This window comes from Ictalurus punctatus, chromosome 13 (genome assembly GCF_001660625.3).
Source record: "Ictalurus punctatus breed USDA103 chromosome 13, Coco_2.0, whole genome shotgun sequence".
In the NCBI taxonomy this organism is placed as follows: domain Eukaryota; kingdom Metazoa; phylum Chordata; class Actinopteri; order Siluriformes; family Ictaluridae; genus Ictalurus; species Ictalurus punctatus.
Genome location: NC_030428.2, coordinates 9,583,476 through 9,608,323, shown reverse-complemented (window position 1 = coordinate 9,608,323; position 24,848 = coordinate 9,583,476). Strand labels below are relative to the sequence as shown.

At 47.9% G+C, this 24,848-nt stretch overlaps 1 protein-coding gene across 3 annotated transcripts in view; it reads left to right on the top strand.

Moving 5' to 3' along the window:
- jmjd1cb (jumonji domain containing 1Cb) overlaps positions 1 to 24,848 on the top strand; it is a 138,566-nt gene that overhangs the window by 34,100 nt on the left and 79,618 nt on the right. For all 3 annotated transcript variants that reach the window (XM_017483330.3, XM_017483329.3, XM_017483328.3), the window contains exon 2: positions 24,500 to 24,664. In XM_017483330.3, the coding sequence (XP_017338819.1) occupies positions 24,500 to 24,664 (165 nt within the window). The remainder of the gene's footprint in view (positions 1 to 24,499; positions 24,665 to 24,848) is intronic.

Sequence of the window (24,848 nt, the reverse complement as noted above, 5' to 3'; positions counted from 1 at the left end):
TTCAGTCGTACGCGGCGTTAAAAGTCGAAGGAGGTCAGGTGATGAGTTTCGCAGCGTGTCATTCGGGGGAGGTTTCCGGGAAATGGCGTTTGTGTTCACAGAGACGACGTGACGGCAGTTTTGATGATAGGAATAGTCCAGATAAAGAAGAAAAAGAAAACTATGCATTGAAAAAAAAACGTCCGGTTCATCGTTTACAAAAGAAAACGTCGATGCGTGTCGATGATCACATGATCGTTATGCCTAAATCTCTTTCAGCCAGCGCTGTAGAAGTAGTAGTAGTGATGACATTTGGAGTAAACTCCTAAAAGTACCTGCATTGCAGTGTAGATCTCATACACTCCTGAAGAAGGCACCGCAGAGGAGAACTCTGTGGGTTTTCCCCTCACACGTCCTGTAAATAAAATACGTGCATTTCTCTTCGCTCTCTAATGCCCCTATTTACATGCACCTTATTCTGAATAGAGATGTCGTCCCCCCCCCCTCTTTCCTTCCCGGTGTGATTTTCTCTCCTACTTTTCTCGCTCTCGCATTGTGATCGAGAGGCCAGGCCGGCTGCTCCCTCCTCTGGGGCGACGAGCTCGTCATTGGTATGCCGCACGTGCCGTTCAGACGCCTGCACGCCTGCCTAGATACCGCACATCCAGCATAGTAACCAGGCTCGGGTGGCGGGAAAATCGGCACGCGTTCTCCTCAAACACAAAATCGTCTGGCTGAATAAAAGGCAGCACAATAGGCATTATGTGAGCGAAGGTAGTGCCTTTTAATTACGTGCATTGTTATTTGTAAAACGCCAGCACGCTTGAGACAAAAATCAGCGGCGGCTCTCTTTTATGTCTCCTGCTGTCCCGCTTTAATGGCACCGGCAGCAGCAGCTGTCTCATCACCACTGCCTTTTGGGAATGACGAGGCTCTGGAGGTTGAACGAAAAAGTATTTAATTGGATCCGTGAGAATTTCTTTCTATCTCTCTGCGCTGTCTCTCTGTCTGTCTCCTTCTTCCTCCGTTCTCTCTGTCAGTACTAATGTCGTTCTTTATCAAGGTAGGAACCAGACTTCGTTTGCATGCACCGCATCTCTGTCCTGGTTAGTTAAGGTTCCCACGAGGAAATCCGCACCGTTTCCTTCTTCACGGCCTATTTTTAGACCGGTCGCTAAAACGGCGTATTCTGTCTGCTCGTCGTCAAGATGAAACGTAATCATAATTTAGTCTTCCATCCTTGGCAGCTCGCCGCATGCAAGTCCTGGATGCTTGGCTCGTTCGTCTAATCCAGGCGCAGCCGGAACGGCCGGACGCTGATTTCAGCCTGTGCTGCGTTTTCGAGCACGTAAGCAAGTCGCGCTGCTGAGGAAATGACCAGAAGACAGTCCTTTCATGCTGACGTTTAATCTATCTTAATTTCTCGTGTCCCTAGTAGTAGTGTCCCTAGGTGTAGTGTCCCTAGGTGTAGTGTCCCTAGGTGTAGTGTCCCTAGGTGTAGTGTCCCTAGGTGTAGTGACCCTAGTAATAGTGTCCCTAGTAGTAGTTACCCTAGTAGTAGTGTCCCTAGTAATAGTGACCCTGGTAGTAGTGACCCTGGTAGTAGTGACCCCGGTAGTAGTGACCCTAGTAGTAGTGTCCCTGGAAGTAGTGTCCCTAGTAATAGTGTCCCTAGTAGTAGTGTCCCTAGTAATAGTGTCCCTGGTAGTAGTGACCCTGGTAGTAGTGTCCCTAGTAGTAGTGACCCTAGTAGTAGTGACCCTAGTAGTAGTGTCCCTAGTAGTAGTGTCCCTAGTAATAGTGTCCCTGGTAGTAGTGACCCTGGTAGTAGTGACCCTGGTAGTAGTGTCCCTAGTAGTAGTGACCCTAGTAGTAGTGTCCCTAGTAGTAGTGTCCCTAGTAATAGTGTCCCTGGTAATAGTGTCCCTGGTAGTAGTGTCCCTAGTAGTAGTGTCCCTAGTAATAGTGTCCCTGGTAATAGTGTCCCTGGTAGTAGTGTCCCTAGTAGTAGTGACCCTAGTAGTAGTGACCCTAGTAATAGTGACCATAGTAGTAGTGACCCTAGTAGTAGTGTCCCTAGTAGTAGTGACCCTGGTAGTAGTGACCCTGGTAGTAGTGTCCCTAGTAATAGTGACCCTAGTAGTAGTGACCCTAGTAGTAGTGTCCCTGGTAATAGTGTCCCTAGTAGTAGTGTCCCTAGTAGTAGTGACCCTAGTAGTAGTGTCCCTGGTAGCAGTGTCCCTGGTAGTAGTGTCCCTGGTAGCAGTGTCCCTGGTAGCAGTGTCCCTGGTAGCAGTGACCCTAGTAGTAGTGTCCCTGGTAGTAGTGTCCCTGGTAGTAGTGTCCCTGGTAGCAGTGTCCCTGGTAGTAGTGACCCTAGTAGTAGTGTCCCTAGTAATAGTGTCCCTAGTAGTAGTGACCCTAGTAATAGTGTCCCTGGTAGTAGTGTCCCTAGTAATAGTGTCCCTGGTAGTAGTGTCCCTGGTATTAGTGTCCCTAGTAGTAGAGTCCCTGGTAGTAGTGACCCTAGTAGTAGTGACTCTAGTAGAAGTGACCCTAGTAGTAGTGTCCCTAGTAATAGTGTCCCTAGTAGTAGTGACCCTAGTAGTAGTGTCCCTAGTAGTAGTGACCCTAGTAATAGTGTCCCTGGTAGTAGTGTCCCTGGTATTAGTGTCCCTGGTAGTAGAGTCCCTGGTAGTAGTGACCCTAGTAGTAGTGACTCTAGAAGCAGTGACCCTAGTAGTAGTGTCCCTAGTAATAGTGACCCTACAAGCATGGAGTAATTTAACGTAATTATAATAAAAATATTGTGATATTGTGATAATGTCACCATGGTGCACTTAATTCGAAATATCGTCTATATTTTTAGGTGTCACTTTGTTGCTCGACGTGCAAAAGGCTCTGATTGGGCAATTATTTTGTACCAATCGTTTCCCTCCCTCAGGAACGACTTCATTGTTTAAAAATACACTGTATGGCCAAAAGTATGTGGACACCTGACCATCATCATTTACCCATATGCGAGCCTTTTTTGCACACAGTTGTATAGAATGTCTTTGTATAAGGATAATGAGTCTTTATTGGTCACGTATACATTACAGCACAGTGAAATTCTTTTCTGCACATACCCCAGCATGTTAGGAAGTTGGGGTCAGAGCGCAGGGGCAGCCGTGATACGGCGCCCCCTGGAGCAGAGAGGGTTAAGGGCCTTGCTCAAGGGCCCAACAGTGGCAGCTTTGCAGCGCCGGGGCTTGAACCCCCGACCTTCCGATCAGTAACCCAGAGCCAAGCCACCACTAACCCCGATTTTCCTTCCTTCACTGGAACTGGAACTAAGAGGCCCAAACATGTTCCAGCATGACAATGCCCCCGTGCATTTCCCCCCCCCTCTCGGGTCACGTGAGTACGACATTCGTTTCACGACCTCATCTCAGCTGTCTCTGACGTTCTCTCATGTCACGCATGTCGCTTATTTATCCTCAGCGCTATGCCGGGAGGAATCGGAAAAATGCTGGCAACCAATCCCTGGCCCTCGTCGCCCGCAATTAGCGTCAGTAATGCGAGCGACGGGATCCGGGACGCTGAGAAATCCATTAGCAGTAGCGAGCAGGGTCACTCGTCCACGCTGATGGGATTCCTCCGATTCCCGCACACCGGTGATTTTTGAGCCGATACCTTCTCAGCGTCACCGCGGTCATCGCTAATTGGGTTTTCAATTCATCCTGTTTTGTCGAGTGCGAGGTAGCGCCTTTTCCAAACACAGACACACACACACACATGCTGGTACACTGAATCGCCAAGTCGGCTGTGTTGGCTGAGACTCAGTGCAAACAGACTTATCTCTGCTGTGCAGGTGCTGGTCCTTGTCACTCGCTCTCCTTTATGACCACACACACACACACACACACACACACATGCTGCGTTTACCTCCCATTAAAACTCCAGACTGCTGAGCCTGGTGTAACACCAGTGATAAATTGGACCGTAGTTTTAACGGGCCTTTCTTGAAGCGCTGATATTAGACGAGCACACAGCTGCCTTCACTTCACATAATTCCTCCCAGCAGCAGCGCACATACATGTCAGTGGCGTTAATGAAATGCGCACGTAGACCCGACGAGACGTTTCAGGAACGTCGTAGGAACTCCGACTCACAGAAACGCTAATCACGCACGAGCTGCCGTTCAGAGCCGTTAGCGCGAGCTTGTTTTCACGTTGCTTACCGGCGCTCGTACGTAGAAATCGCAATTCTGCGTGAAACGTTGAGATATTTTTTTTGTGTGTCTGTTGTTGTTGTTGTTGTTGTTGTTGATGCGCCCGCTTTAGCACAAAGGTTCACGGTGCGGTCAGATTAGCATTAAAACCTGAAGCAAATCTGAAGAAGAAAACTCGATCAAGCACGACCTGGCAGATTGATTATATTTTGTGACGTAAACAAAGGTTCGGTCTGTGAGGTACAGTCGGTATTATAAGCTATACGAGGTCGAATCGGGTTCTACCCGGTCATCATCCTTAGCTCCGGCTAATCATTACCGAGGTCGTCCCTACGCTCCCCAGTTCGATATTCCGTTAACGCACCTTAAGTCAACTTTTCCAAAGGTCTTATGTCGTCCGGACTCGTTTTCCCAGCGTCCCGTTATCATAACGAGCTTAAACACCAAAGACCCGTTTAAATGAATAACAACACACGTTAGATTAAAATCCATCCTTCATCCACAATGAAATTCACGAACTAGGTTGCACCCTCGTGCGTGCTTCTCGAAAACTAGCCGAGTCTATATCCATACATCCGTACGGTTCGAGTCCGCGCATGAACAGTAGTGAAATGTATACACTAAACTGAAGAAGTGCCGTACTGCAGCCTATAAAACACAGTCAGCGCTCATGAAAGGAACAAAATGTTAAGTACGGCACGAGCGTGTCCCAGCTCTCACGTAGTACTGAAGCCTAACTCCAGCTTACATCACTCGGGGGAACTTAGGACCCTGGGAACACAGGTCCGCCCCCTCATTATCTATGTTCTGGAGAACGACTTGAAGCATCAGGATGAAAGGAGATGAGGAGGAAAGCATTTCACTCTCGGTGTTTGAAAAAAGTGCAGACCGGTCCCGGTCTACTCGCTGATCGAGATATTCTGGCACATCGGGTCTTTTCAGCCGCGCGCTAACGTCGTCGCTAACGTCGTCGCTAACGTCGCATACTTTGGAAATCGCTGATGTTATTTAGCTAGATGGGATTTGTTTAACATTCTACAGTAACCGAGACGGTTTTAAATAATCTGTGTGTTAAAGACATTTCTATTTTACGATAAAATGTGTTAAAGTAGCTTTCGTTGAGCCGTAAATGTAGCCTTAGAGGTGTGCAAGCAGAACTTTCTATACGCCGACGCCCCCAAAACAGCTTTTTCCTACTAGCCCGGAGTAATACGACGTAATATAACATCAATATTGTGATAGAATAACTTCTTATTCATCTTTTTTTTTTTTTTTCCATGAAGTACTGTCCTTCAGAAGCTACGTAAGATATTTACATGTTTTCCAGACAGACTAAATAGATAAGACTATTACAAAATAGTCATTTACACTGTTCAAAAGTTTACCCCCCCCCCCCCCCCCCCCCCCCCCGGCTCTTAATGTGTCGTGTTGCCTTTTGAGTATCAGTGAACATTTTTGCGCCTCATGTAATAGTCGTGTACGAGTCGCTCGGTCGTCCTCGGTGTGAAAAGAAGGATCTGAACATCTAGTCGCTGTTCGAAAGGGGACAGATATGCAGGAGATGCTGGAAAAGCAAACGGCGCTAAGCAGTTAAACTGCTCGGGACAAACAAGGAACCCATGAAGAACGATCACCCAGGTAACGGCACACAGTGTTACGAATGGAGGGTGTGTAAACTTTTGAACGGGTTCACTTGTGTAAATTCTGTCTCGTGGACTATATGTACACATCTGTTATGTGAAACTATTTATTCAGGGCAGGACTAAATAAAAAACTAAATGGTTATTTTTTATGATCTAATTATTATTTTTTTTTTATATCAACTTCTGACCTCAAGTGTATTTATACTTCAGGCTAAAAACATGAAGCTTTGTTTACACACCAGTTACTGGTCCTTTTCCAATAATAAGCGATTTCTTTTTCAGTTATAAACAGTAATGTTTTTTGCATCGACCCCTGGAACCGTATAACACTAAGGTCAAGGTTGGGGTTAAAAATGAGTAGACGTGAAGCTTCTCGGAGCCATTGCTTTAATATCGATTATATAACAACGTGCCGACGTTCCAGATGAAAATCCCGACTGTTTATCATGCGTACTCATTTTCCGGAGCTCCTTTGATTTAGTAGCTTACGGATATGTTGTCTCTCTCTCGTTTTTTCCCTGCATTTTTATTCACAGTGCATCCTGGGTGAAGGAAGTCTTTCAGCGGTGCAGCTCCAGTCATACCCAGTAGATGGTATTACACTTGGGCAAGCGGAAGTGTAGGGCGAGGCAGCAGGTGTATTCTATTATAATGCGTGCAAGGAATGCAGGCATTGTGTGGACTTAGTGAGATTTCCCCAACACGCGCGTGTAAAGTGTAAGATGGTGAAGTGAGGGTTACTCAGCGGCCGCCTCGTCCGCGTACAGAGAGCTTCATTGGGCCGCGTGGAAATCCCCTGGCCGTCTGGCTGGAGCTGAGAGCACGAGCGCTGCTCCAGGCTTCTCACGCGTGCTAACGCGAGTCACATTAGCACAGAGGGGAAAAGAAACATTCTCACTCTCACACTCTCTCACTCACTCTCTCACACTCTCTCACTCACTCTCACACTCACTCTCTCACACTCTCTCACTCACTCTCTCACACTCACTCTCTCACACTCTCTCACTCACTCTCTCACACTCTCTCACTCACTCTCTCACACTCTCTCACTCACACTCTCTCACTCACTCTCTCACACTCTCTCACTCACACTCTCACTCACTCTCACTCACACTCCCTCACTCTCACTCAGTCTCTCTCACTCACTCTCACTCACACTCCCTCACTCTCACTCAGTCTCTCTCACACACTCTCACTCACACTCTCTCACTCACTCTCTCACACTCTCTCACTCACTCTCTCACACTCTCTCACTCACACTCTCTCACTCACTCTCTCACACTCTCTCACTCACACTCTCACTCACTCTCTCACACTCTCTCACTCACACTCTCACTCACTCTCACTCACACTCCCTCACTCACACTCAGTCTCTCTCACTCACTCTCACTCACACTCCCTCACTCTCACTCAGTCTCTCTCACACACTCTCACTCACTCTCACTCACACTCCCTCACTCTCACTCAGTCTCTCTCACTCACTCTCACTCACACTCCCTCACTCTCACTCAGTCTCTCTCACTCACTCTCACTCACACTCCCTCACTCTCACTCAGTCTCTCTCACACACTCTCACTCACTCTCACTCACACTCCCTCACTCTCACTCAGTCTCTCTCACTCACTCTCACTCACACTCCCTCACTCTCACTCAGTCTCTCTCACTCACTCTCACTCACACTCCCTCACTCTCACTCAGTCTCTCTCACACACTCTCACTCACACTCTCTCACTCACTCTCTCACACTCTCACTCACACTCCCTCACTCACTCTCTCACACTCTCACTCACACTCCCTCACTCTCACTCAGTCTCTCTCACACTCTCTCACTCACTCTCTCACACTCACTCACTCACTCTCTCTCACTCACTCTCTCATACTCTCTCACTCACTCTTTCTCTCTCTCTCACTCTCTCTCACATTCTCTCACTCACTCTTTCTCTCTCTCACTCTCTCTCACATTCTCTCACTCTCTCTCTCACTCACTCTCTCACACACTCTCACTCACTCTCTCACACTCTCTCACTCACTCTTTCTCTCTCTCTCACTCTCTCTCACATTCTCTCACTCTCTCTCTCACTCACTCTCTCACACTCTCTCACTCACTCTCTCACACTCTCTCACTCACACTCTCTCACACTCTCACTCACACTCCCTCACTCTTACTCAGTCTCTCTCACACACTCTCACTCACACTCTCTCACTCACACTCCCTCACTCTCACTCAGTCTCTCTCACACACTCTCACTCACTCTCTCACACTCTCTCACTCACTCTTTCTCTCTCTCTCACTCTCTCTCACATTCTCTCACTCTCTCTCTCACACTCTCACTCCCTCACTCTCACTCTCTCTCACATACTCTCTCTCACTCTCTCACACTCTCCTCTCACGCTCTCTCTCCCACTCTGTCACTCTCTCTCTCATACTCTCTCTCTCACACTCTCACTCACACTCTCACTCACTCTCTCTCACACTCTCACACACTCTTTCACTCTCACTCACTCTCTCACACTCTCACATTCTCTCACTCTCACTCACACTCCCTCACTCTCACTCACACCCCTTCACTCTCACACTCTCCTCCCACGCTCTCTCTCTCTCTCACTCTTTCACACTCACTCCCTCTCTCACATATATATATATATATATATATATACACACACATACACACACACACACACACACACACATGAATATTTGTTCTTTACATCACAGTGATGATGAATTGTCAAATCTGACTGGTCAGTACATGCAGGTGGTGATTAATTTTCTGGAACAGCAGCTCTGAAAGTATTTCCAGCTCGAATCTGAATGATATTAATGCACCATGTCATCGTTTCTATAGTAACAGCTCGTGTATGGCGGACGCCGCACGTAATCTTGAGACTAATAATAAGCAGAAGAGATATAACGGTTGATACGGTGAAGCTTTCTGTAAAGAGACGTAACGTTTGTATTTACCATTGCTGGAAAGAGTCTCCAGTCCCGGCACGTTTTCCAGCGGAACATTTCGGTCCCTTTGTACCGTGACAAATAGCCGTAGCGTAAGAGGAATAAAGCACTTCCCGAGGTGCCGTCGGGAAATAATCACACCACCTCACAGCACCCTGTCCTTGATTTATTCCTTATTTAACAAGTCTCGCCCTCGCTCTTCCTGTTCACCTCCCACTCACACCTGATCACAGGTCGCAATCCGGAGTCGTAAATACCACCCCGCTCGCAGCCTTGTTTTTCTTCCCCCACTCTATTTTCCCTGCACATTCTCTGCGATCTGATGGGCCTCGGCGCTCCATAAACACCGAACCTAGTACAGAGATCAAGATCGGCGATTTCTGGCTTCCGTTCTCAGGTTGCGTGATCCGTGTATCCTGGCTACAGGTTTCCCTGGCTAGGAGGACAACGCTTTTCCTTTCTGTCTATCTGTGTTATCATTTACGCGTTGCCCGGGTCGTCCGACGGAAATCTGTAGACCCGCACGATTATTTCCACGCAGGAGACGTGCAAAATTCTGCCGGCTGGAACGAGTGCGGAATAACGAAGGACAGACCACGCGGCGAGTCCCAGGGTGACGTGACGCAGCATGGCACGGAGCAGAAAAAAAAACGGCGTTATTTTCATAGAACTACAGTTCTGGAGCGGGTTATTGCAGTCGCACCAAAGTGATTCGCTAACAGTTACATCGTTTCATTCATATTCACGAAGAACACATGACACATTTCAACGATTTCTAACGGCGTGGAACGAGTTCGTCCCGGTCCTCGCTTACGTTATAGCCGTAACTTACGTTTCTCGGTCTTTGGCTAAAAAAAAACAAAACAAACACAAACACAGCTCGTCTTATTACAGTGGAACCAGAAAGTATCAACTCTTCTATAATCCTGAAGACTTTGCAGACTTTACAAAGCACTGACCCTCGAGACCCCTTCCATAAACGTTAAATAAATGTCCGTCCATCCTTTTTTCATGCAGCTTATCCTACACAGGGTCACGGGGAGCCTGGAGCCTCTCCCAGGGAACTCGGGGCACAGGGCGGGAGACACCCTGGACGGAGTGCCAACCCATCGCAGGGCACGCTCGCGCACTACAGACAAATTTGAAATGGCAGTCAGCCTACAGCGCATGTCTTTGGACTGGCGGAGGAGACCGAAGTACCCGGAGGAAACCCCCGAAGCACGGGGAGAACACACACACAGGGCGGAGGCGGGATTCAAACCCCCCCAACCCCGGAGGTGCGAGGCGAACATGCTCACCACTGCGCCACCCTAAATAAATGTCTCCTAACGACGACGACGACGACAACAAAATACGTCACCGCACCCATTAAACATTTTACATTGTTAAACAACACGTTAAAAAAACAAAACAATGTCGTTTATATTAGTCTCAGTTTACGTTGCGTATGAGCCGTCACTATAGAAACGATAACATATTAAAACAAGCGCATGAGTTTAGACCATTCACGTGACAGCCAGAACGGCCGTCTGAAGCGTGTCGTTTATACATAAATAATGCACACGTATCGACCAATCAGATTCGAGAATCCAACCGCACTGTGGTATTAGAATGTATATCCATCCCATTGTTTACGTGTAGTGATATACCCGGGGTTTTTTTTTTTGTTTGTTTACAGCAGGTTACTACATTGGGAATCTCTCTGAAATGCACTTGATGTAAACGAGGAGCACGCCCAATCATTAAATCACTTACATTAGACTAATCACTGTATAATGCGGCCATCTTTATTCAAGTGAAGAACGATAACTCCGCCAGTCGGAGCAGAACCCGTCTACCGTCCCAGAGTCTAGAAAGCGCAGCGGAGTTGAATGACCTCTGGTTTTGTGTAAATCGTCTTGGGTGTGAAGTCCTGATCTGTCATCAGTCCGACGATCCGCTGAGAGCGAGAATGCGCCTTTTCCAGTTCTTTCGCTGAGCCCCTGTCAAACACACCCACTTCCTTAATGGCTCTCTCTTGTCTGGGTTCCAGTCCCGCATGCTTAGTAAAGTTTGCGCTGGCGCTTTACTGAGAGATAAGAGTGACAGGCTTGGCCTACACCTCGTACACGGGGGGGGGTTAGTGTTGAGAAACTGCTCTCGCGGTCTCTCTGGTTTGTTCATAGCGTTGTTTACACTGTTGTCAGGAATGCCGCTCGGGCTCAGTCGTAGCGTGAGGAACGGAACGTGCCGTGGCACGCTGTTACAGGGAAATAATCGACGATAGGGTGGTACGACGTGAGCCGGCACGTAGCGGAGTTACGCCACGGATCACGTTTAACGTCGCGGATACTTACGTCCCGACTCTGTGTTTAATTTTTCTTTGGAAATCCGTGAAATCAAACTGGAAGTTTCGTGGCTTTTAGTAATGAATACGTCTCTTAACCGCCTGAAGGTCAGCTGGTGCGCTCCAAAAGAGTGATGGAATCCGCGTTTACGCATGTAGATGTACGCATCCAACGTACACACTCTCTCTCTACCACCAACACGGATCGACAGTTTCGATGACATCACTCCGCACTTCAGCTTCTTCGTCGGGTTTTCCGTCCAATCAGATGCTCTCCAGAATCCGAAGCGTCCCGCCCACGACCTTATAGAAACCGCCCGGTGTTAAGACATATATTCATATATAAACTGTTAGTAAGCGCTAAAACGGGAGACTCCTGGCAATAAACATCTGAAGAAATGTCTTCAATATATCAACGCCTGCGCACGTTTTTAACGTACACGAGTCCACGTGTACAACATGTTGTTAGTATAGAAATGATAAGACACTATAAAAGGAATAGATCAGGTCATTAGAAAGTGGGAACTTGGTAAGGATGTCAGGAGTGTGCAGTTCTTGCGAACCCTTTCTGACCAATCAGAATCGAGCATTCGGCAGCGCCGTGGCGTAAACTCACGATTGATGTCGGAGGGTGTCAGAGTGCGTCATCGCACGTGATGGTGTGAAGGTGGCCGCTTCAGAGATCACAGCCCTGTCTGGACCGGATCCATTTTACACGGGGTGGTGAAGGATCATTTATTTATTACTCACAGTCGGCGAAGACGACGTAATATATATTTCCCCTTTTATAAAACGAGCGGTGAGACCGTAAATCAGGAAATCTAAAGCCCGCGCGAACGGAGCGCGAAAGCACGCCGTGCGTACTGCGTGAAGACGCTCTGGTGATCGGTGATTTCTGCAGAGATCACTTCTCCCGTGCAGATCGATCATAATTACTACAGACGTCTGTCCGGCAGCATTCCTGAACAGACGGAGATGTTATCTGGTCCGAATAGAGCGTGATACACGCACGCTTCTCACTGAGACGCCGGTCAGGTTTCAGTCAGATGTCAGCGACGGCGTGAAGCTTTTACATCACTCGAGTAGCATGTTGTTCCAGCGTGCATGCTGAACGCCTGCTTTCTCCTCTTTGTGTGCTGACACTGGCTGCTGCACAATGCCCCATCTCCAGCTGTGAGGAGTGTGTGTGTGTGTGTGTGTGTGTGTGTGTGTGTGTGTGTGTGTGTGTGTGTGCGCGTGTGTGAAGGAGAGAGGAGTGGCTTCATTAGAGCGCCTGTAAACAAAGGCATTGTTTTAATCCTGGTGTAAGAAAAAGGCACTGATCTGTGTCTCTCTCTCTCTCTGTCTCTCTCGCTCTCTCGCTCTCTCTCTGCCTCTCTCTCTCTCTCTCTGTGTGTCTCTCTCTGTCTCTCTCTCTCTCTCTCTGTCTCTCTCTGCCTCTCTCTCTGTGTGTCTCTCTGTGTGTCTCTCTCTTTGTGTCTCCCTGTCTCTCCCTGTCTCTCTCTCTCTCTGTGTGTGTCTCTCTGTGTGTCTCTCTCTTTGTGTCTCCCTGTCTCTCTCTGCCTCTCTCTCTCTCTCTCTCTCTGTGTCTCTCTGTGTGTCTCTCTCTCTCTCTCTCTCTCTCTCTCTGCCTCACTCTCTCTCTCTCTCTGTGTCTCTCTGTGTGTCTCTCTCTCTCTGCCTCTCTCTCTCTCTCTCTCTCTGTGTCTCTCTGTGTGTCTCTCTCTCTCTCTCTCTCTCTCTGCCTCACTCTCTCTCTCTCTCTCTCTGTCTCTCTGTGTGTCTCTCTCTCTGTGTCTCCCTGTCTCTCTCTCTCTCTCTCTCTGCCTCACTCTCTCTCTCTCTCTCTCTCTGTGTCTCTCTGTGTGTCTCTCTCTCTCTCTCTCTCTCTCTGCCTCACTCTCTCTCTCTCTCTCTCTCTGTCTCTCTGTGTGTCTCTCTCTCTGTGTCTCCCTGTCTCTCTCTCTCTCTGCCTCACTCTCTCTCTCTCTCTCTCTCTCTCTGTGTCTCCCTGTCTCTCTCTCTCTCTGCCTATCTCTCTCTGTGTGTCTCTCTCTGTGTCTCTCTCTGTGTCTCTCTCTGTCTCTCTGTGTATCTCTCTGTCTCTCTCTCTGTCTCTCTGTGTGTCTCTCTGTCTCTTTCTCTCTCTCTCTGCCTCTGTCTTGCTCTGCCTCTCTCTGTCTCTGTGTGTGTGTGTGTGTGTCTCTCTCTCTCTCTTTGTGTCTCTGTCTGTCTCTGTGGGTGTGTGTCTCTCTCTCTCTCTCTCTCTCTCTCTCTCTCTCTGTTCTCGAGGTCACGGCTCTGCTCCCTCTCGCTGCTTTGCCTGATGATGTGTTTTTGTTGTGCTCGGTCGTTTAGACTGGGAGGAAGCGCGCTCTGTCGGGGATTTGTCAGGAAAAGAGGTCTGACTGAGGATAATTTGAGCTTGATGTGCTCTTGTGTGCACTGAACTCCCAGAGCCGTCTTTCCCTCAGAAGCAGGAAATCAGAAAACACGGGGGGGGGGGGGGGGGGGGGGGGCTCCTCCTTTTGTTAGCTGCTTGTGATGAGTGAAGTATATTCACCTCCTCAAAACTGTGTAGTAACAAGTTAGGTTTAACAAGTGCTACTTTGTTTACTGTCAATGCAGTGAGCAGCCATGTTGGTTTCATTTCCACTCCGGAGCCTTTTTTTTGTTGTTGTTTTTTTCTTTTTGTTAGTTTTATACTGAGCTATGAAACTGCTGCAGCTAGTAAGGAAAGCGTATGGCCTCCGTGTCTAAATCCATGACATACCTGCTTCAAGAGTCTGCTTCAGTAATGCCACTTGTACCTGAGCATCTTAACGAGACAGCACAAGTCTGTACGTCGGCGCGGCAGCTGTACACTTCCTTTACTCGTTAGCGTCATTAGTCACACCGTTTCTTCACGAGCGAATGTCTTGACGCCGAACAGTTTGGCTGATGGACTACATTTAGGGGGAAAACCGCATGCTTTTGACTTTTGAACGAAACTCCAGCTCTCCGGTTACGATGCGAGGGATCACCGTGTGGTCGCAAACAAACAAACAAACAAACAAACAAACAAACAAACAAGCAGAGTCACTTGTTGTTTAATACGCTCTCTCCGTCTCTCTTAAGATGCAGAGAGTCAGACGAGACAGCGTGGAAAAAGAGGACGCTGATATTCACGACCTTACACGACATGTGACAGGTGTTTTGTTTTTTTTTAATTTATTTTGCGAGGGAGCTTGAGACTGTTTGTCCCTGCCGTGTATCACGGATCATCCGAGTGACACGGACATCTCATTTCTTCATCACTGCCACCACGCGTTATACTCAGAATACGAGAGAGAGAGAGAGGGCCTCGTGTCCCTACATACCACGCTAACGTGATGAGGGGAGGAGGGGGTCACTCTGTCTTTCTCTCTCTCTCCCCCACACACACACACACACACACACACACACACACACACACACACACACACACACACACACGCGTTCCTTTGGTCTCTCTCTGCATGAGCGATTTGAAAGGCAGATCGAGCCATGCCAGGGAAGCGAGCTAGCCGTGTGTGTAAGCGGGTCCTCGGTGATTGGACTACGGCGGTCCAAGCCCAGCCAGTCAGGGAAGTCCTGCTGCCTTTAGTGACAGGCAGATTTTCCTCCAGCAGCAGCGCAGGGGATTGATAATCACACCAGTGTCTGGAGCTACTGCAGGACACACACACACAGACACATATACAACTGAACATGATTTTTAATGCTGCTTCTAAATCCTAATCATGTCTTGTCTACAGGAGCAATGACTTCAACATGATCCCCTGTACTGAGTAAAAAATAAATACACCCCTGTTCATTCACTCATAACGGAAGAGCACTTACCGTATATATGTATCAAGGAGGAAGTTAATATACACATATTTCACTGTAGATTTACCGTACAGTGTAAAGATGATGGTGATTATTATTATTATTATTATTATTATTATTATACACCGATACTGAAACTTCTGAGTAATCAGTAGATATCAGTACTCAGTGTTTTCTATTGAATTAAATGTATTTATTTATTTTTTTTAAAGTACGACGCTCAAAAAAAGCCAGAAAGACGCGCGTCTGAGAGCGTGCGGAAAACCGCAGCTTCTCGTTTATTCGGTCCCACGCTTCCATTTCAAACAGAAATATAACGAGGGAATGGTGGCTTCTGTGGTTAGCGTGTTTGCCTTGTAAATATTTCCAGTTCCCAAATAAACAGACGAATAAATAAACAATTCAAAAAAAAAAAAATACAGATCCCGTCTGTCATACGGTACGTGCTATCATCTCCACGTGGAGCTGGGGAACACGACAACGTACGGTACATCCACATCTATGGGATGGTCACTGTAACCGGCGGATGAACCGATTCGATTTTGAAATCGATCCCAACAGGATCACCGTCACAGCAATTGTCTTCCCTTCAGTTTCCTTCCTTCCTGTTTTGTCAAACAGGGCCGTTAGACACACGTTCACGCTCAGGAAGACCTCCGCCAGCTGTCCGCCCAGCGCGTCCGTCGGCGATTGCCGTCAGCGCGATATCTCAACGCCGAGTGGTTGAACGTCTGTAGGATTTCTAAAGATGTGTTCTTGGAACCAGCGGACGAAGCGATCAGGTTTCGGAATCGATCCAGACAGGGTCAAGGTCACCGCAAGGTCAGAGGCCTGCTGTAGTTTTTCTTCGAGAGCTCCCTGCCTGTTCGAAACACGTTTTAAGGTGATCCGAGGCGAAGCTTGTTAGCATCCCCTTTTTAATAGCAACTGCTAAACTTCTGAAAACAGTTAACCAGATGTGAAAGCGATCTAGTAAAGCTTGAGGTCGTATAGCGCTTGGAAAATGGTTTCAAATGTTGAAAGTTTCAAAAAAATTCTATTTGGCAACCTTGTCTTTATTCCGTAGACGTTAAGGAAGGCACCGCTAAACTTGTGCTGGCAGTTTTTTAAAAATTTTTTTTACTTTTAGCTGACTTAGCTATATCTCATGATAATACATGATCATTGAATGTACAGGTGCAGCGCAAAAAATTTGAACATCGTGGAAAAGTCCCCCCCTTTTAATCTTGAGGATCATGTCGTACTGGATTTTAGATTTCCATGAGCTGTATCTGAAAATATTAGAATAAAGAGTTTACAACGCAGAAATGTCGACCTGATGAAAAGGATGTTAATTCATGCGCTGATACTCGGTCGGGGTTTTTAATCCTTTTGTAGGAACTACTGCATGAACGCGGCGTGGCGTGGAGGCGATCGGCCTGTGGCACCGCCGAGGTGTTCTGGAAGCCCGGGTTGCTTTGATAGCGGCCTTCGGCTCGTCTGTATTGTCGGGTCTCTCGTAGATTCTCTATGGGGTTCGGGTCAGGCGAGTCGGCTGGACGATCGAGCACAGTAACACCACGATCAGCAAACCTGTTACTAGTAGTTTTGGCGCCGTGGGCACCCGCCGAGTCCTGCTGGAAAAGGAAATCAGCATCTCCGTGAAGCTCGAAGTGGTCTAAAATCTCCTGGTAGACGCCGCATCGACTCTCGACTTGAGAAAACACAGTGCACCAACACCAGCAGATGACCTGGCAACCCAAATCATCACTGACCGTGGGAACTTCACACTGGACTTGAAGCAGCTCGGATTCTGTCTCTCTCGACCCTTCCTCCAGACTCTGGGACCTTGATTTCCAAATGGACTGCAGAATTTACTTTCATCTTCCCCGCGATTGTGCTCGTGTGTACTGAACCAGACCGAGAGATTAAAGCCTGAGGAAACCCTCGCAGGTGTTTTGATTTAACTCGCCGATTAGCGCTCTTCGCAGCTCCATATTTCCTCTATTATACATTCTTTATTCGAATATTTTAAGACACCGGATTGTTGTTTCCAAGATAAAAACACGAAAGACTCGGAATGTTTCACTTCATGTGTAATGAATCTAGCATATATGCAGGTTCCATCCATGCATTTTCGATACCCCTTACCCTACAGCCCGGAGCCTATCTCAGTAGCATTGGGCACAAGGCGGGGGTGCTGCCAATCCCTCACAGCGCACATACGCATTCACCCGCTACGGACACTTTAGGCATGCCAATCACCACACCATGCATGTCTTTGGACAGGAGGAGGAAACCCCCACAGCACAGGGAGAACATGCAATCTACACTCACACACACACACACACACACACACAGGGCAGCAGCAGGAATCGAAGCCCAACCCTGGAGCCGTGAGGCGAATGTGCTAACCACTAAGCCACCGTGCGCCCCTATATGAAAGTCCCACTTTTTTTAGATGTATCCGTCTACGTTTATATGTCTACGTTCATAGTTGTGTCCAGACGGAATTTGCATAACAATAGTGGAGCCATAGAATAATCCAGTTTTTAACATGTTGCGATGCCTGTTAGTACGAGTGTAAACACTCGATCTGTTAATATTAACCTGCGTACCTCGTGTCATCGACCCAGCTGTCACTAATATTCAGCAGCCAGGCCTGTTCTTTCCTCTGTTTGTGTTTTTTCTTTTCTCTTTTTTTTACGTTCTTCTCTCGAGACAGTGTCATGAGTAATGTGTCCATGTGTTGTGCTGCAGCTAAACACAATCACTTGAATGTGAACCATCCAATTTCTCTCAGTCAGCAGCCTCAGGCTACACGACAGAACAGAGTCTTTAGCTCAAGGTACGGTCGCCTTCGTTACAGCCGAAAAGCAGCGGATTGAAAGATCTGACAGACGGATCAGTGTAGCAGAGGGAAAATCCCGGTAAACCTGGAACCCAGGACGGAAGCAAGTGCGGCTATGGCAGTTTTAATGAAACAACAACAACAACAACTCCAAAGGATAAGGCAAAAGACAATAATCATGAACATGCAGAGGTCAGGCGATCCGCGCTACATCGGGAAATGTAGTCGTCTTCGGCCATGTTCGTAGTTGTTGGTGCATTCTGGGAAATGGAGTCACTGGTTTCCTGTGACATGACATTTAAGAGCCGATGTTGTCCCACTGTAACTGCGTATCTCAGTTCCCAAGCCTAACACGAAGAAATATTTACTCCTCAGTGGAGAGATCTTAAAAAGTGTACTTATTCCGTCGTATTCGATGGAATGTTTCAATATTTTTACCGACGTCCTGCTGCTCAGGATTCGATACCCGTAAACGACACCGCGTGTTTAAGGGACGCGTTCATAATATACGATTGTAATGCAGTATCAGGAAGAAAGGACGTTTATTTATTTGTTTGTTTGTTTGTTCGCTACGATGCGTTCATCCTGCTAACGTGACGCCACAAAGACTTTCGTTGTCGCGTCTCGTGGTGTTCGGTGGCCGTTGCGAGGACAGTCAAAGCCGGCGCTCGTCACCCGTCCTCTCGGGCCAGATGAGAGGTCTGTGCCGCATTGAAAAATCCATCCATAATCTCCCACAGCCAGCAATTCAGCGGCTACACACTTCAGAGTGAGGAGTTCAGCTCTCCTCTTTCCTCATGCTTCCCCTCCAGATAATGTCCTGTCGAGAGAGAGCGAGAGAGAGAGAGAATAAACCAGCAAGAGAAGCAGAGAAGAAAGCAAAGGAGTGTGTGTGTGCTCGTAGTTGCGTAGCAACCAGATCTTACATATCGCAGGTCCAGTACATTTGGTGTCGAGTCTGTCCAGAACTGCCTCTCTCTCTCTCTCACTCGGTGCGCGTGCGTCCGGTTAATTAAACCAAAAAGAACCCCGAGAAATACGATTTCCGCTGCGTGCTCAGGCAGCACCCGATGTTCTTCCAGTCCACTGGAGATTCAGATCGGTGCTCTCCTCTACGGTAATCCGTGTGTCCTGAGATGCGTTTCTGCTCACCACGGTTGTAAAGAGCGAAAGCTATCTGAAGTTGAACGCAGCCATACCGTCTCCTCTCTGTTTCCTGTCAGGTTGCTACGTAGCTAGCGTGGCTTGCGATACATATCGTGTAGCGTAGAAACGTCTTCACGTACCGTGACGCCACATCTCAGAGCGAGTCCGTAGCGGCAAAGACACAACTCCAGAAGCCAAACGAAACCAGTTTTAACATGCTGCTGTGCTCGTTAACACGAGTGTAAACACCGACCGGTTATTATTAGGCCGCGTATCTCGTGTCATCGAGCCAGCTGTCACGTATTCGCCTCATGTCAACAATATGGCCGACACGCAACTTCACACATTAATCCGACACGACGTATTGGCTCGCGTTCTGTAGCGGTATTGGCATTGTGGTATTCTCATCTTGATTTATTTATTTAATCAGCCATGTCTGCAGTCCTCATACTCCCCGATTGTGTGTTCTGACTTAACCACTATCGCAGGATCTCCTGATTTGCCTTTTTCAGGCATTTGCACTTAAAATGGCCGAAGGCTTGACTGGACCCTCAGCCAGTCCTGGCTCGTTCCGGCCCCACCGGGACGTTCAGGGTTCAGCAGGCAGTCTCTGGGCGTCCAGTTATGTAAGCCGTCTCCAGATTGCCTGCTCTTGGAAGCAGTACAAGGCTTCATCCCTCATGCATGCTCGAGCAGTCCGCTGCTGGCCGCGCTACACGCATGTATCTAACAGCTCTCCCCCTCAGCTGTCTGGGTGATGGGTTTATATCAACATTTTTTATGGACTGTGGATTCTCTTCCTCTGCATCTTATGAAGCAAGAATGTTGTACTACTCCACTGTTACTGTTACTATTTATTTATTTATTCTGCTGATGATTCTAGACGTTTCCTCCAGCTGAGACTTGTGTTTTTGTGTACGTACTCGTTACACGACTGTGTGTTGGCACAGGTCTAGTGTGTAGCTGATTCACGTTTTTATTGCGAACCAGTGAGAGTGAGAAGATGATTGTCAGCTCGTCCTGATGTTCAGATAAGACCCTTTCACCGTAAGATCGACATGACGCGAGCGACGAGAACGTTTCCTTTTTCGCCGCGTTATCTACCAGGAGAGTGACCTCTGCTCCCTCTATCGCCGTCCTCGAGCGATCTGAATGCTAATGACAGGCCATGACGGAACGCATGAGGTTACCCGAGTTTAACGCAGCGATTTATTGTCCTCGGCGCTCCTCTCTCTCTTTTTTTTCCAGTTATTCACGTGCTGCATGTATACTGGCCTCTGGTGCAGGATCACGCTGCGTGGACTAAATTAGGACGGAGCGTGAAAGCCAAGCAACAGGACAGGACAGGCCTTGCTCTTTAGTTTGAGTCATGTTACTCCCAGCTGTCATCTCGTTCTGCTGTCCTTTTCCTCAAGTGAATGGAGCAGCTGCTCAGGACCCTGAAAGAGCGTGACGTCTCCTGAGCAATTGTGTGTACAGTAGCCGTTTAATACACAAGGCTGTGGCTAATGCTCGAGGCACAGAACATGTCCATACATGCACCTGTAGGCTCACAGTCAGACTCAAATGCATTTCTGTCTAATATCGTCCAATACCAGTGGTCACCGACACTGTTCCTGGAGATCTAGCTTCTTGAAGACCGTAGCTCCCTCCTGACCGTCCGACCATTGCCTTAACACGTTCTTGATCAACTAAAAGAGGCGTGTTCGAGTTTGACTGGAGATGAAACCCGCACGAAGGTCGATCTCAAGGAAGAGCGGGTCCAGACCATTTCATCTAGTGGCTCTTATCCATTTTGTATCCGACTACAACTTCCGTCTAAATCATGCTGTAGTTGTTCAATACGTTTCAGTTAATACCATGACGCTGTGATATTTAAGACCGTCCGTATCCATTTTCCGTACCGTTTATCCTACACAGGGTCACAGGGAGACTGGAGCCTGTCCCTTGGAACTCTGGGCACAAGATAGGGGACATCCTGGACGGGTAGCCAACCCATCGCAGGGCACAATCACACACTACAGACAGCTTAGAGATGCCATTCAGCTTACAGCACGTCTTTGGACTGGCGGAGGGAACCTCCGAAGCACAGGGAGAACAAGCAAACTTCACACACACACAGGATGGAGAACCCCTAACCCCAGAGGTGCAAGGCAGACGTCCATGTAGTGTGTTGTAATGGTGTGGGTTCGATACAGAAAGACAAATCGCTCTGCGTTCTATGTGTGTGTGTGTGCAGTTTTCATCGTATAGACAGCAGAGCGGTTACAATAGCTAAACGGGCAGAATCTTCCGTCCTGTAACCTGCACCGGCCCGTTTGCCGTGCGCTACAGATTTCATTTGATAAAAACACGACCGCGATATCGTTGGGTAACTTTTTCCTTCTGTGGTCACATAACTCCACGCGGACACTTCCACCCCTGCTGAATCGACCAGAGTCGTGCCATCTGTCTCCATAACGTAGTCCAGTTAAACCCCAGAGGAGAGCACTCTTTCTCTGTTTTGTCTAGCCACACTCCTTCTTTCAGATCATTTTTTTTCCCCTTTGTCAATGTAACCAGAGGCACAGTCTAGCCGGCAAGACCTGACGTTCATCAACCCCAGAGAGCTGGCGTGAGTGCTGTGTGTGTGTATGTCAGCTGAATACAACAGGATAACACAGTACAAACACACACCATCCCCCTGTTTCTCTGACCTTCGTACCGCATGTTAACTTTTAATGAGAAGGATTTCTTTAAAATGTATGGGACAGAGAGAGGGGACGGGCGAGTGAAAGAAGCCAGAGCGGTTTTGTGAGGAAAGAGCGCCACGTTTCTGCCATCTGACATGTTGGGGGTGGGGCAGCGGGTCACGTGTGCTACTACAGGAAAGAGAGGGGGGGCAGTGAGGACAGGTAATGAGGGGAAAGGTAATGGTCAGTTTCTTGGATATGTCAGCTTAATCATTAAAAAAAAAAACAATGTAATTGTACACTTGGGTCTAGATTTAACTGCTCTTAACTTTTTAATCAGTCACTTAACTGATGTTTTTCTTGGTTTTGAGTCGCCGGTGAAAGTGTAGTGACCTCTTCTGATTTTAGACCATGTGACAGCTCACCCAGATTGAGAAAAATAACATGAACCAATAAGAATAATCCTCTACAATTGACTAGATTCATGTTTGTTTATGAAGAGCATTGTCCCATCGTAATCCAACCAAATCCTAAAGGATAATAAAAAGTCCAGACGTACATTATTGCCTGCCAGAATCGCCGATCTATAAACCAGGAAATGACAGAAATGCATTCTAATTTGTTTCATGGTGTCTTGAAGGTCATCGTGGGTAACTCATCCGTCAGGTACGAGGGGCGTTCGCACGTACGTGTTTGATCGGAGTCATATTTTATGTTCAGTGTCATCACTAAGGTTAAGATCCTTCTGGAAAAATGCGCAGCCGCAGTAAACAATGTCCATGCCGTGCAGAAATAGCTCCTAAACTGCTAGGTGTCCGTTTTATGTACAGGAATATCATACTTTCAAATATCAGTCTACTGTTTCCATGAAAGGACACATGAGATATGTAAAGTGACCCTGATGCCATGCTCGGGCAGGAAGCGAGACACTCTGTGGAGCCGAAATGTTCCGACCTAGTACAGATTACAGCTGAGGTTGAACATGCAACGAGAAAGGAAAGGGTTAAGTGACGGATGTACTGGAGGGAAAAAGGGAAGGAGGGGCATGGTGTCCATCTGATAGGACTGCTCCTCACCTAACCCTTCCCCATTACCACCACCTCTCTCTCCCTCTCTCACACACACACACACACGTTCATAAAGAGTGAGTGGGAGGCTCCAAAAGGCAACGAGTGATTAAAAACACAGCAGGCTTGTTGAATCATTTTTGGGTCGAATCCACATTACACAAGCACCGTCTGTTAGCCAGCATGCTATCCACTCCTGCATCCAGGGCATCAGAGCCGTAAGAGGAGGTTTCCTCATTCTACTTACCTCCGTTTACACGCGACGGGAACGACCATAAAGCAGGTTCGTGCGTCCTGCGGCCTGATATCCGAACGCACAGATCAACCACGGCGGTTCCATTGTAATGTAGGACATACAGCAGCTGCAAAAGCGCAACGTGTGTACACGTGTACAGTGAAGCACGGTAGTGGTAGCATCACGTGAGACACTGAACTTCGGTGGACAAATTTGGTTGTGCCGTATTCTTCCTATTTTTGGGAGGGAATAATGGATGTAACGGTGCTTCAAATTTTGGGATGTTTCCGACTCTACTTTGTCCCAGACTTGGGGACGCAGTGGCTTAGCGGTTAGCACGTTTGCTCTGGGGTTGGCGGTTTGAATCCTGCCTCCACCCTGTGTGCACAGTGTTTGCATGTTTTTTTCCCCCGTGCGTCGGGGGGTTCCTTCCAGATACTCTAGTTTCCACCGCCAGTCCAAAGACATGCGTTGCAGGCTGATTGGCATTTCCAAATTGTCCATAGCGTGTGCGAATTTGCCCTTGGCGTGAGTTCTCCGATATAGACTCCAGGCTCCCTGTGACCCTGTGTAGGATAAGCGGTATAGAAAATGGATGGGTAAATATATCCCAGGCTTGTTTTTATAGCTTCTCGGTCTTCGTGATGCTACTTATATATGACTGTATGCCAGAACAGATTCAGTGGACGAATACTTATACAAGCCAGCCTGTGCAGATATAGTATACAGGGAAACGTTCCTCTCATTTACGCTAATGCTGTGATGAAAGAGTGTGGATCCAAGGGAGAAAAGGAGCAAGGCTGGCTCGGCTCCTTAACAATTAATACAGCTGTACTTGTTTACCTCGATGGGTTAGTCATGCATGAGATCATAAACCAGAGGCCATAAACCGCTCAGACAGGGCACTCTGCTAAAGAGCTGTTTACGTCTGAAGCGCAAGAGGTACAGCACCGCACGATTCCTCTTCCGGGCCGTACATTCTCGGCGGTTGCTAAAGAAAGCGCTGCTTTTGTGTCCGAAGCACTCGCCAGCCCCGGATTCTCGTCTGCTTCCCAAAGAGTGAAAATAGCTCTTGGTTCACAGCGTTCGGAGTTCGCAGCTAATCATTAATGCGTGTCGCCCACAAGGAGCGATTTCTTTCTGAAAATATGTGCCGTAGCAGCGTTCACGCCTCATTTCCTCCTCCTTTCTCAGCAAACCTCTCCATTTGTCCAGCTCCAAACAAGTATGTTGAGCTGCAAACCATGACTCAGGCTCCAGAAGCACTCGTTCTCCTTCGAGCCCTTTCACTCTTGGCTTTTTTTGTTTTGTTTTGTTTTGTTTTGGTTTTTTTTTTCCTTCTCCCTCTCTGTCTCTGCTTTGAGAAACCAGGGAATCCCCGAAGGGGATTGTAGATCTGTAAAACCCCCTGAAAAAATCGGTGCCAGCTTTGTAAACTTGGCTCATTCGCCGCAACTAAGACAAATACTCTTTTCCCAGCACCTAAAATTAGACCTGGTGGAGGAACAAGGAACGCTTTCAGGATACACAGCTGTGTTTGAGTGGGAAGGGAGTAACGCGGTGATGCTTTTTCTTTCTCTCCTCAGGTATACGTGGAGTTTGATGACCTGGAGTGGGAGAAGCGCGAGTGGGTGAAGGTGTACGAGGACTTCCAGATCTTTCTTCTGGAGCAGCAGCTCGTCTGGGCTAAGAGGAAAGAAGGCTCTCAGCTGCAGGGCACCCGGGCCAAACAGATCCAGTGGCCTGCTCTGGTGAGTGCCCCATACCACCCCCTCCCATCCCTCCCCAAAACACAACCCCTTCCTTTTCTTCTTCATGCCTGTCTGCGTTTCTCTCAGTCCCTCTCCTTCTCCATGGAGTTTGCACGCTCACTGTAGTGCAGGGAGCTGCAGCTGGGCGCGCTTTATCAGGCATCACAAAAGCTCGGAAATAATG